The sequence below is a fragment of the Apodemus sylvaticus genome, chromosome 11, assembly GCF_947179515.1.
Source record: "Apodemus sylvaticus chromosome 11, mApoSyl1.1, whole genome shotgun sequence".
In the NCBI taxonomy this organism is placed as follows: Eukaryota; Metazoa; Chordata; class Mammalia; order Rodentia; family Muridae; genus Apodemus; species Apodemus sylvaticus.
Genome location: NC_067482.1, coordinates 38607812 through 38621863, shown reverse-complemented (window position 1 = coordinate 38621863; position 14052 = coordinate 38607812). Strand labels below are relative to the sequence as shown.

Sequence of the window (14052 nt, the reverse complement as noted above, 5' to 3'; positions counted from 1 at the left end):
ATCTGGGAGAAGGTAGATGGACTCACTGGGAGTGGTAATTTTTATCAAAGGAAATTGTTTGAAATTTTTTTAGAAAAAGTAATAAGGTACATTTAAAATCTTCACTACTTTTGAAGGGAAAATATATTAACACAATTCATGGATAGATAAAATACATGAAGTATTTCTATTTTAAACCCTAACCTTTCAATGTAAGTATCTAATCCTTAGATGAATTTTTTTACATTTCATCTTTACATCCATATTTAGCAGGGAAATTTTATTTTACAGTTGCAATGTGCAGTTATTTAATTAAACTCTCATAACATTATGAAGTAGCTAGAATAATCACTCCTGCTCAGTCCCTGCCTTAGCTCAAACCCTGTCTCTGACACCAGCTCCATGTATGAGTTTTGATAATGATTCAAATACCTTCAGATTTACATACACACTGATATATGTGGAAGAAATACTTTTGTAGAAGTATTTCAAGTTTCTAAAGGACACCATAATACCCTTATCTCTGAAGATGGCGGGTGCTATGGTTTGAGTCTGAAATGTCTCCAGAGGATTATGTTTTGAATTCTCTATCCTCAGCTCATAGTGCTATGTTAAAGGCTGTGGAACCGTTAGGAGGCAGAGCCTAGCTGATGTGAGTCCATCCTTAGATGGCCTTTGATGGTTACCCGAGTCCTGGAAACAGAGTGCTTCCTCTCCACTACTGTGACAACAGGTATTTTATGCTTCTTCCAGGGTCAGTTCTACTATTGTCTCTTTTGTAATGTCTTAAACCATGAGCCATGGCATACCTATGCTTGCTGGGCCTTTTGTTGGGTATTGTCATAGCAAAGTAAGATAGAAGGCTCCCACAAGTTCCTCACCAGCATTTCCACAGCTCCTGTATGATAAATATTGTGCCCACAGTTAAATACTAACAACTGAAAAAAAAAAGAAATCAGCATATCTTGGGAGGCCTATGCCTCCATCCTAGGAAACATCTGATCATTTTCCTCTTTTCCACAACTGAATGACATTGATGAAGTTGATAAAGCCTAAAGAATAGATAACTGTATTAAAGTAAATTTAACTACAACTATCATATTATAAAAGTAACCATGATGTATAAACTTACACAAAAATCTTAGACCTATATGTCCCCAGTGGCTTAACATTTAGAATACTATAGAGGAACCACAAGAAGAACAAGAAGAAATACTGGTTGACTAAACAATGGAAGTCATGCACTCAGAATGCAAAGGAGCGGATAGACTATACACAGAATACCTTCCTTTTCGATCTACTTAAGACATTTGCATTTTGCTCCTCTTCACTGAAAACCAAGCTGCTCTAAGGCTTTCATGTGCACTCGGCTGCGACGTTGATTTGTTTTATTTTAAGCCGTCTGTGCACTCCATTTTAATACCTAGACATAATTTTAATTCAATTACACAGCATTATGCTAGCAGCACAGGAATGTCACTGAGAGTGAAATTATATCCACCTTTCCATTTGTTCTTCACCTGACTGGTTCTCAAAACGGGAAATCCGAGAAGTCATCAGAAGGGACAGACTGTCCTGTCTCCCCAAGCAGCAGTGTGCTATGTTGACACGGAAATGAAAACTTAAAGAGTTCCTAATTCAGTTCAGAAATATCAAAAGGTTCTTCCCATGAGTCACCATCAAAAGTGCCGGGTGGACAAAAAGATTCCCCAAAAAAATAAACGGAAATTACCAAATACGGTTCTAGCTGGAACAGACTCCTTGTTTATCCAGAAGGAAACTTGAGAAAGGATCACTGTCATGATGCATGGGATATACGTCTGAATCATGAAATAGCCCATCTTCCGTCGGAGGTGGAAGTAAACTGTCATCACAATGTATTCACCTGCCATCAAAAGGAAGAAAATAGGTTACTGGTCCTGTAGGCAACTATTTAATCGAATTATGATTGTTACGTTAGACTATCCTCCATGAATATTTCAATGAGAATTGCATAGTTCATACTGTGGGTGGGAGAGCAAAAGAAGATGGCACTGAAGGTCATTATTGTTTAGAAAGATGATGTTTCCCTATGTATAGATTTAGCAATTTAATACTAGGGCTATGAGTTCAAAAATATCAGTGTTTTAAAAATCTAATATGCTAAAGCAATTACCTATCATGTTCAGTATTTGCATATAAATGTGGTGCATATAAATGTGGGTGCATACTGTGTGTTCACTTCAGTGTGGAAGCCAGAAGTCAGTCCTTAGACATTGTGTGTGACTTACTCTGTAAATGTTCGCTTTATTTTGAATTAATTAATTTATTGATATAGAGTCTGTCAGCGAACCTTGAGGTCAGCAGCATTTCTTAAGACTGGCTGGCTAAGTAATGTCTGAGATCTGTCTCTGCTTACACAGTGCTAGCATGCCATACATGTGTCACCACTGCTGGGGATCTGAACTCAGGTCCTTCTACCATGGCATATTGTCCCACTAAGCAATCTATCCAATTATAATTGTCACCATTTTAAAAGCAGAAATTAGGCTTGTTATTTAAAGAAAATAAAATTTAAAATGTAAAAGCGCAAGTATACATACGTATAAGATGAAAGACTTAAGTTTGGAAGGACAAGGAATAAATAGCTTTCTACAAAATTATGTAAATATGAATATGTTTTTCAAACATAATTCATACCTGTACATGTGTATAATGAGTGCAGAGAGAAGCTAGGTTAATTGTATTTCTAAACTTAACATACATGAGCAGAAGTACAAATGGATTTAACAGAGATATAACTTTAAAAGCCAGTAAGTAAATAAACAATAAACTTTCCAATAATCAGTGTTACTAGAAGTAATATATAGAGAATGGTATTTAGAATCCAGTGAACATTCACAGCTAAGTTAAAAATTTACAAATCTACTTCCAGATGTGTTTTCAAAATCACAGATGGGGAACATCAACACCAGGCACCCTGTCAGGGAACCACTGCATTGTCTCATAATTAATGTGAAGATGATCTCTCCAAAAATGATGATGCATTGACAGATATTAGAAAGACATAAGGCCCTGACTAGAGTTTGTGAACACTGTCAAGGAGGAGGAAGACAGATTGTAAGATCAGAGATTTTGCCGGGAGGCTGTGTCTCCATACTAGGAGCTAAGGCCGTAATGTCTTACCATTATGACTGTCTAAACATGTACTGAACAAGGACAATACCAATAGATATGACAGTATGGAAGAGGGAAACCTCAGGAGGCCTCAACCTTAGACAAAGACCTGTCAGCAAGTGAGGAAAGTGAGGCATAGAAGGGGAAGCCTTCCCCATGAAGGAGCACACCGACTCTTTGTTCAGTACCAAGTAGACATCCCTGAACACATATGCACACATACAGAACAGTATAGACACCGAAAACATTATATTTAGGAATGTGCACATGTAAACACATACTCGCCCAAGAACAATTAGGCAAAGCAGAGGCCCTGAATTTGAAGAAGAATGTGGACAGATACATGGTAAGGTTTTGGAGAAATGAAGTAGACAGGAGAAATGTAATTATGATTTCAAATATTTTTTTTAAAACTGAAAACGTAAGAAAATACATGAGAATTTCGAGGAGAGAGACAGTGTCAGCAGTTTCCTAACAGGGTGTCTGGTTTCATACAAAGCAGTTTCAAGCCATCAGACAGTAAGCTAAAACATTTCACCATGAGCATTCTCATGAGTTAATTTTACCTCTTACGAATTAAATTCTCATTTTTTGTCACTTGCTTCTAATTGTTAATCTGTGTGAGTATAATTTGTGTTCAGATTACTGTACATACTTAATGTATATGCTACTTGATTAGTTTGGAGGCAAGTATTCATCGGTAAAAAATGACAGACCACAGTCTGTCATAAAGCCATCCACCATCTCCAAAAGTGTTTTTCCTCATCACCCTGCTTCTATGATAGAAACATTGAATATCTGTCATTTCTACCAATTATTAACAATATGCACCAGGTGATCAGTAACTCTCCAGGATTTCTTATTTTGCGTGGCTGAAACTGTGAGGTGTTTAACTCCTAATTTTTATTTTCCTCTAGCTGCCAGGGTCTGGAGACCATCTTTTCACTCTGCTTCCATGAACCTGACCTTGTAGAAACAGTCCCACCCTTCACATCAGTGTTTTGACAATATATTTCTTAAAACAAACAAACAAACAAACAAACAAACAAAAAAACCCTTCTTCGTTTCACACCATGGTTCAAGGTCTTACCATAACTACTCTACTTTTGTTTGTTTTACAATGACATCCAAGGCCTTTTAAAAAAGTTTACAGAACAGAGAAGGTCTATGAATTTTGAGCCTTGTTACTGAATAACTGTATGAGCAAGAAAATATACTTATAGTTATTAACGTACTTAAAGCATTATATTTACATATTTCCCATTAGGAAATGTTTCCACCGGTGGTTTGTTAGAGTTTAGTACAAGGAAGAAGGCTGGAAATGATCCCTCTAAGATGGTCACCGATGAATACATTTTAAACACCACTAGTCTCTAAATATTGGTTTCCGAAAAATCACACAGAGGCACACCTGGTATTTTAGCACTCTGTAGACTGAGAATGAAGAAAAAACTCCAGTTTAAAGCTATCCTAGGCTACCTAGTAAGTTGCAAGACAACCTGAGCTATATATTGACATTCTGTAACAAAAAGAGAGGTAGGGAATCACCATTGGCGCCTAACTTCATATGTAGTAACATTAGGAACTAGCCTTTGATAGGCAGTGACAGTAGGAGGGTAAAGGACTCAGGGCAACATCACCATTTGTATCAAAGAATCCACCCTGGCAACACTTCCCTGTACACGCCCCCCCTGTGAGGACTCTGAGAAAGGACTATTCTTTTTTTGTTTGCTTGTTTTTATTAATTTTATTTTTTATTCGATATATTTTTATTTACATTTCAAATGATTTCCCCTCTTCTAGACCCCCACTCCCCGAAAGTCCTATGAGCCCCCTTCCCTCCCCCTGTTTTCCCATACCAGGAAAAAAGTGCTCTTGGCAAACCCTGGCTTTGATCTTCCCAGATCCTAGCCTTAAGAAACAAACTTCTGTTCTTTATATGAATACCAAGTTTGTGATATTTTGGCACAACATTATAAGTGCATTAAGATAACCACCATTAATTTTTTTCTGGTAAAAATTGTGTGTGGAAGAAACATCACTTTGGAACAAGATGTAAGTAGCTAATTTGATCATTAGATTAGAAGCTAAGTCTCAAGGTTCTTTCATATTTCAAAATTCAAAAATCGCCAGTATAACCTCCCACCCACTTGCTTGACAATTTTAATGTGTACTTTAAATATATACTTTGCAAATTTGATTTTGGTTTTGCTTTTACTTTGAGCTGAAATGACACCATAAAATTGGGCAAATATTAAACATCTTTTGAAAAGCACCACCATATCAGAGCGAGACTTTTTTGCTCATATTTTGTTGAAAATAGTTTTTAATATTTTTAATTACTGGCTTTTGTTTCTACATAAGAAAAATCCATTCGTTCCTCCCGTGTTACCAACTCAGAATTTATTTTAAACTGAAGTGAGATTATAAATATATCAGCTGTATTTCTGGGAAAAAATTTCCCCTGAAAACACTGCATATTTCAATGAAAGCAATAGTATAAATCTCCATTGCCAATTCCAAGTAGTACACTGACTTTTGCCATTATGAATCTCACAAGGAGGGCTGGAGAGACTGCTAGGCAGTAAGAGCACTGACTGCTCTTCCAGAGGTCCTGAGTTCAATTCCCAGCAACCACATGGTGCCTCACAACCATCTGTAATGGGATCTGATGCCCTCTTCTGGTGTGTCTGAAGACAGCTACAGTGTATTCATGTAAATAAAAATAATAAACTTTTTTTTAAAAAAAAAAATCTCACAAGGAGAGAGCTGGGGAGATAGCTCACTTGGCAAGGTTCTTGCCATGAAAGCATAAAGATCAAAGTTGAAATCACATTAAAACAAAATCCCTGATGAAGTGAGAGGCTTGTAATACCAGACTGGGGAAGTGGAGATTGGAGGACCCTGTGGTTCAGTGACCTGTCTGCCTGGCTTATTCAGCAGGCTCTGGGCCGTGGGAGACGCATTATGCAATGGGTGAGCCCCAGGTAATGACCTGCTTCGACTCTGCTTTTCATCTACACACCCATATCCCCATCTACCCATATCTTCATCTACCCATATCCCCATCTACCCATATCTTCATCTACCCATATCCCCATCTACCCATATCCCCATCTACCCATATCTTCTTCTACCCATATCCCCATCTACCCATATCCCCATCTACCCATATCTTCATCTACCCATATCCCCATCTACCCATATCTTCATCTACCCATATCCCCATCTACCCATATCCCCATCTACCCATATCTTCATCTACCCATATCCCCATCTACCCATATCCCCATCTACACATCTGCATACACACACACACACATACACACACACACACACACACACACACTTGCATGCAATCTCACCTGTAATAGATTTGATGGTCTCACTTGATACAGTCTGCCCAATGAGGTCATATTGAACTAAGCTAGAAGACTCCTCTGGCACCTCCACAGACTTCTCAGGGCCTTTGGTCCAGGTGTAGATCATCTCACTCTTGGGATAGGCATCTAAATAAGAGCAGAGAGTGTGCTTACAGTCAGGACTCCTCCATGGTCAAAAATAAAAATCAACAATGTGCCAAATACTCAAACAATAAAAAAAGAAATGGGGAAAAATACCCATTATTTTTTCCAAACATGTCTATAATTTAGGAAACTGCGATTATGAAACAAATTACAGGTTTAATTGTTTTTATGTCAAATGAGGTAAGTAAAACCTAAACAACTATAAAGCTACATTTATATTGGTGCATGGGGTCGTGTTTTAATTCCGATAAGGCTGATAGCTTGAAATCAGATAGAGCAAACCTAAACTGTAGTCAGACTCTATGTCTTTCAATTCTTGTCTATCTGTCCTAAAGAAAACCTGACTGCTTTCATCCCATACAGTTCTGTCTTCTAGAAATGGACCATGATGCTGCCTCCAGTGCCACAAACAGAACCAAAACAAACTTTCCTTGCGAGAGCTTTCCAGGGGTCACATCTTCTAGATTCTGCTTCTGGCCAGTGCTCAGGTCATTTGGGAACCATTCTGCAGTGTTCAGACTATGCTGGCTGCAAAGCTCTCCAGGGGATAGAGTTATACAACCAGTTCCAGTATCATTTGAATCCTGCAATTAAGGCACTTTCCCTTCTATCTTCAAAGAACTCTCCCCAGTGGCAATTCAAGTACATTTTCTGTTAGTCCTTGTTCAGTGCAAATGGAGACCAGCTGCTCGCATACCCCTCTACCCAGAACAGATAGCTCACTCGGCTCATGCACAAATAAGTTCAAAAGAACCAGAAATAATTATGTGTCATCCTCCACTACAAACATCCCTAAAACGGCTGGAATGAAGGAGGTCCTTGGCAAACTTGTTTAATACTACAAAAGGAATCCATACCGAGAGAGATTTTCTTTCCAGATGACCTTGAAAAACAAACTATGAGCCTTGAGTTATCATCCAGCACTACCCAGCACCATATCAACATTCACCTCTAAAAGTATAATCACAGTTGTATGGATTTAAACTCTGGAAGACTCTCTATTCTTATGATGCTTTTGTATTGGGAATCAACTATCAGATGCCCTACTTTGACAAAGTAATCTTTTTCTTGCATTATCTTTCGTATTCCTTTTATCTTAAGCTTAATTTAATAGAGATTTTTCTCTTTCCAAATAAATAAATAAATAAATAAATAAATAAGAATTAACTTACTCAGAAAAAAATCACTTACTGATATGGCATACCTCTCTTTTAAATTCTTAGTCAAAAAAAAAACAACAAAATTCTTTCTAAAGTGTGGTTTCTTAATCATATACTACAGACATCTTTTGTGACTTGTCAGAAAAACACCCAGGTGACTCCTGAGCACCTGAGAGGAAGGCTCACAGTATCCTTAGTCATAAGGCAAAGCAGAGCGAGTCCCACTGAGGTCACCTTAGACACCCGCACAGCAGCTTTGCTGTAGTGAGAGGAAGAGTATGCTTCAAGTCAGAACAAGAGAGGTCTTGGGAGGAGAAGCCTTTCTCAGAGAGCAACGATCTTTTGTAAAAATGTAAATTATTCCAGGAAAAATGGAATTTTAATGCTGGCCCCAGGAAAATCATGGATTTCCTCTCTATGGATATTTCGGTTTCTATCTTGTCTCATTAAATCATTGGTCAGTGAGCAAGGCTTTCTCTAACCTCAAGTTAGCCCACTGAGTATTGTGATTACTAGGGTTATAAAAAGAGTGGTGACTGCCGATTCTCATTAAGTCAAGCAATGAGCAATGAACACAGCAGGCACGGGTTTCACAATCAGTGAGTCGAAGACTCTGGAGCAGTAGTAAAAGCTGCCGTCTATTTTTGGAAGGTTCTGATTGAACCGAATGTTGGAAGCAGACCTTACAAGAGCAATCACATTTTGTTGCCATCTCAGAGAAAGCAGCTTGAAGAAAAGAGCCACTTACTCTTGTCTACCCGCTGTTGTCCCCCTCGTGTCGCCAGCTCTCCTAAGTGTTCCAAACACATCTATTCCACATTTGCTCCCTTTGTGCCTAACCCGCTGCCATCTTTGATTGCATGACAGCAGCAGGCACCTGCTCTCCTGAGCTCTACTCCACAGTCTCTTTAGGCCATTCTTCCCAGAAAAAGAAAGCTGTCAAGGAGGCCACATCCCTTTGCACAACCTTTCAAAACCTTCCCCAGTTTCAGCTCTGAGATGGAATCACACTCCTTAATGTAGTCAACGGTGTATCAGGCACTGAATTTTTTTCACACTCCACCTCAACTAGAGATTTGTGATAGCTCAGTTACTGAGTCACTAACAGCGCTACCTAGGAAATTTGTTTCAGGTTATTTCAGGAAAGCTGAAACCTTTTTTTCATCTCTTCTCAAGCTTTCTTTAAATGGTTCTATTTGCTCCTGAAACTATTACATCATACCCCTTCCCAGTGAACTTTCTCTGCTATAGACCTCTGACAAACTGTCTCTGGATCCCTAAGTTTCAAATGTGACCACAGACTTATTAGTTATGACCAGTCTTCCATAGCTACCTGTTTTTATTTTTAAAGAAAAAAAAAACAACAACTTTGTTTGGTGTCATTAAAACATTAGTTTCCTAAAACTCAAGCTTTGCATAACTTTTCTCACACAGGAGGATTTAAATGCTGGATAATTAAAACTGCACACATATATAAATATAAGGCTAAACAGCATAGTCAGGCATTCGAAGAACACTTTGACTATAACTTACAACTCCCAAATTTCAAAGGGCAGGCATGACCATCCATAGGGAAATCCACCAGTCTCATAGGACACTCCGCACTTATGGTGAGTCTATTATGGAAAAATGCAAGGAAGTAAAATCAACCCTTTTTTAAGACTAATATTACACATTGCTAAAACAAAGAGATAAAAAGCAAGAAGGAAGGGAAGATGGGTGCAGGAAGGAACAGAGAATTCGGGGTGAAGAATAAATAGTCTATTACCTCATTGTGTATAAAATAGTGCCATTTCTCATAATTCTAAAAAGCTTATTTGGAGCTGTCATGTTATGTGAGACAGATTTCTTTCCATTCCTGAAGAAAGTATCAGGGGTCCAAACTTTGGTGACCATCATATTGTTCAGCCTCAAGATTTCAATGGGGCCATCATATTTTAGTCTTTTGTCAATCCATGTCTGTCTGAAGAACACATCCATTGTGTATTCCTAGGAAAATTAGTCAAGTCATGGGTGACTACTTATATGCAAAAAGTGAGGTGCTAGCCTCTAGCCTCTCTCAATCATAAAAGACTACACCAGAAGAAACTGCCAGAAGCAGAGAGATGATCTTAAGTCAAAGAAATAGATTCTTAGCAACTATACTCTGTAACATACATCTTGATCCCTTCAGCTTCTGCATTAGCAAGAAGTAAATCATCATATATATTAGTCACCAAGGACTAATTACTGCAATTAAATAAGAACTTCCAACACCAGGTAATTATGGCTGTACATTACTCTATATCAGAGAGGAAAATCACTTAACACGTAACGAGTCCCATTACATAATTGATCATAAAATTACAGGTATTTCTTTAAGATGAAGCCAATTTTCTTTTTAAAAGATAAATTTCGTTTTCACGAGTGTATTAAAAATTATCCATAGAACCCAGCACTTCAAACCATTAGGAGTCCTTAAGTTAAGAAAAAAATGTAAAGTGATTCGTCATTATTTAGTAACTATATTCAATGTAAACACAGCTGAAGGGATGAGGACTTCCTGATCATCACTGGCCCTGTTGACCTCTTTAAACAAGACACAGAGGAATAGAAGCAGAGAGTGGGAAGCAAGAAGCTGGGCCTGCGAGGAAGATATCAGGGCACTTAGAAGTGTCCTACTGTGCATACACTTAATTCCCATCTAAAGTACTGGTGATCTCTCCTTGTCTCCTCTGTAGTTTCCATAGACAGCCTGGCTTTGCAAACAGATCAAGGAAAGACCTCTTTATGGAGAAAGACGCCAACTCAGTAAATGCTTCGGGAGGCAGATGGGATAGCATGCTCTTTATAGACTTCTAGCTTTAATCAAACATTGGCAGTGTGTGATTGACAATATAATAAATATCAATTGCCTCTTTCTCTGGCTTACTGTTCTTCAAACCTCAGATACCTACCATTTCAACATCAGAAACAGGTCCAAAGCTGGTGACATATATATCAGTTTTCACTTCTGTAACAGGACCTAGTAAGTATGAAGTAAATAGGTGTGAAAAAATAATTACCAACATTACAACCTGGAGGAATAGATAATTAAAAAGTGAATACAGATATGATATGTCATGTTTTTGCATGCATTTTGACTTTCCAGTGAGATAATGAATCTCTTTACAAAAAAAAAAAGTGTAAAGTTTAGTTTAAAATGCAACCAAATCAATCCAAAAGAAATAGAGAAAGAAAAACAACAGTGTTTGCTTAACAGGCAAATAGACACCCAATTACTTACCAAGAACATGTATCTACAAAGATACAATCACCCCTGGGCACTATTATGACAGGCAGTACAGACACACAAAAGCTTTTAGCCTTTGTGATTTTTCTTTTCTTTCTTTTTTTTTTTTTAAGAGTCCACTATCTGATTGGCCTCTAGAAAGAAGTGAACTGTTCAGAAGAAGAAACAGCACGGAGCAGGCATGAAGAGGAGCAGTACTGTGCTGAGAAGTGGCGGTTGAAAGCAGTGTGTCTTTGGGGAGTTGAGGATTCTCATAAATAACTTCCAAAATGATTAATGTCACCTTTAACAATAGGAGCACCTTTAACAATAGGAGCACCGTCCACTGGTGATTGGGATCTAAGACCAGTTCTTCCTTCTGTTAGAACCATTCAGGCTGTGCCACCTGTTGGCTTCACGACTTTCAGGAAGTTACTTAAAGGCGCCACTGTAGCGCCCACACCTGTCTCACGGAATTTTTACAGCAATCAATCAGAATGCTAAGTGAAGCAGCTCACTCATGCAAAACCTCATTCCAGATCAGTTTCCCTCAGCTGCTACTGATTCTTCACTACCTAAATAAATCCCGATCATGAGCAAATATGTGAATGTTTAGCCCAGAGGGAAAGGTACAGTCAGGATGACAATATTGCTGACACGGAAGACAAACAAAAGGATACTGCCACTCTACGGATTTAAAAGTATGCTTTAAAATTGGGAGTTATTGTAGTTTGGAATCTAACTCATGGTCCTTTCCAATTGGACCCAATCTTCAAGTGCAAAGATTTTTGTGAGTATTAAACATATATTAGCTATAAATTGTGACAGTAGTTATTATAGATAATTCAGCTTTTTATCACCAATAAAAATATATAAATTGTTGCCCTCCTGAACGCTGTTTCCTTAAATGATGGTTTATAATTCTGCCTGGCTGGGTAACTAGATATTATAGCATTTGCAATCAAAGTAGACTATCACTTGGATACTGGTTGGGACACTGGAATGATGGAGGTGTGCGTGGGGGGGAGGGGGGGACAAAGAGCAATTAGTGGCACTTAAAGCTCTGGGTATGTAGTCATCCTTGTGAAAATGAATCCATTTCTTCCCTCTACAGACTGAGGACTAGGCCAAAGAAAGGCAGATCTAGGGAGAAGGAGAAAATTATTTGTGGATTAAGTATCCTAAGAAACACACAGCTTTTGGAAGTATGAGAACAAAAGTGTAGCATGGTGCATGCTTTTATTTTTGTATCCTATAGAGTGTAGCCCCTTGGAAAGGGTAGATGTTAATTAATTAAGCTTCCATTTGAATGAGAAACTAGAATCAACAACAAACAATAACAAATAAGCTCATTAAACTCCAATATGTCAAGAAACTGGTAATTCCGGAAGGAAGTAATTTATAGCTTCTGAACCACAGAAGACTGAAATTTCACTCAAATTGGCTCAGAACCACTGTCATTTCCTTGGAAATAATAACAAAGGTATCAAAAGGCAAAAAACCCTGTCCTTGCAAAATGGGGGGGGGGGGGGGCTGGGGAAGGCTGGCTCATACAAACAAGGTTGACAAAATTCTGACAAATGTCTGCTTTACCAATTTTAGCAAAGGGAAAGTTATTTTGGGGATAGATATAACGCACTGTTGCTTAAACATCATCAAGAATCACCTGGACAGGTTGGTTAGTACAGACTGTTGGACAAACCCCTGGATCTGCTGCCGTAGTAGGAACAAGGTTGGACCGGACAGTTTGCAATTTTTCAAAGACATTGTTCAGTTGACTTGTGTTTGCAAACATCCACTCAAGCTGTTTTCCATAATGTATTTATAATAGTTTCCTATGAAATACTGACATCTCAGGTGTGCGAAGACAGCAAGTGCAGCAGGGGCGATCAGGAGAAGAACAGGTACAATGGGCTTCTTCCTTTATTGCCCTTATTGACATACTGTCAATTGTGTGAGCTTATACTAATCCTGCGTCTGTAATCACAGCATGATAATAAAATACATTTATAAATTCTTATCTCCCTAAATTCTACTACTTTTGCAATAGTTCCAGAATACTGTTCTACATTCAGAATTATAATCTCAGTTTTCATGTGTGACATTATCTGACATTTGCTTATTTGATTATGCTGCTTCGTGACTGAGTGAGATTCTAGATGCATGTGACTGGGAAAGAAGCATTCTAGGACATCCACTTAATACATTTTTGCATGAGCAGCAGCTACATCTCAGGTTCTAGAGGAGATCCCTGCTTCAAGAACTCATCACGCTGCACGAAGAGTCAGAGATGATGCAGCAAAACAATGAACGATACGATGGGTAGCTATTATTGCAGGATGCAATGCAGGCAGGTAGGAAAAGCAGCGGCATGGAAAGCAAGTTTTGGGTTGTGCTCAGAACTGCTTCTACAAAGCATTGAAGTTCAGACTAGAGCATCTAGATGAACTATTGGAAGAGCTGGGACAACAGCGAGCAGGAAGGGTATTATTACTGTTTTCAAGGACTAAAAAGGAGACCAGTGGGGCAAAGTAAAGTGGGACACTGGTAAGAAATTGAAGGCACAAAGAAATAAAACCAGGATGCCATAGAAGGGGCATCCGCCTACTCCTGAGCTCATTTTTTAAAATAATTGGCATCTTTTAAGTAACGCATTTATAACACATGCTGCAGTGACTACTGTTTAAACCATAAGCAATAGGTCTTGCAGAAGGCCAGGGAATGATCTGGAGATGAAAAAGAAGATTTCCATGGACTTATGTTTTGTTCCCCTCACAATCACATGTTGAGGTCCTAACTCTCAGGACCTTCTAATGACTATTTTGGAGACAGTTCTCTAAAAATGTAATTGCATTAAACTGAGGTCTTTCTAATGGTACCTAATCCAATATGATTGACTGGTTGCTTTATAAAAAGAGGAGATGAGATCATAGACACACACCAAGTGAGAACCATACACAGACACAGAGATGCTTTCTCC

General features: G+C 38.4%; 1 protein-coding gene across 2 annotated transcripts in view; it reads right to left on the bottom strand.

The window, feature by feature from the left end:
* The window catches only part of Gabra4 (gamma-aminobutyric acid type A receptor subunit alpha4), an 89098-nt gene that overhangs the window by 62777 nt on the left and 12269 nt on the right, over window positions 1-14052 (bottom strand). For both annotated transcript variants that reach the window (XM_052198546.1, XM_052198547.1), the window contains exons 3-7: window positions 10759-10826; window positions 9591-9811; window positions 9356-9438; window positions 6501-6644; window positions 1712-1864 (exon numbers count right to left, since the gene is read on the bottom strand). In XM_052198546.1, the coding sequence (XP_052054506.1) occupies window positions 1712-1864; window positions 6501-6644; window positions 9356-9438; window positions 9591-9811; window positions 10759-10826 (669 nt within the window). The remainder of the gene's footprint in view (window positions 1-1711; window positions 1865-6500; window positions 6645-9355; window positions 9439-9590; window positions 9812-10758; window positions 10827-14052) is intronic.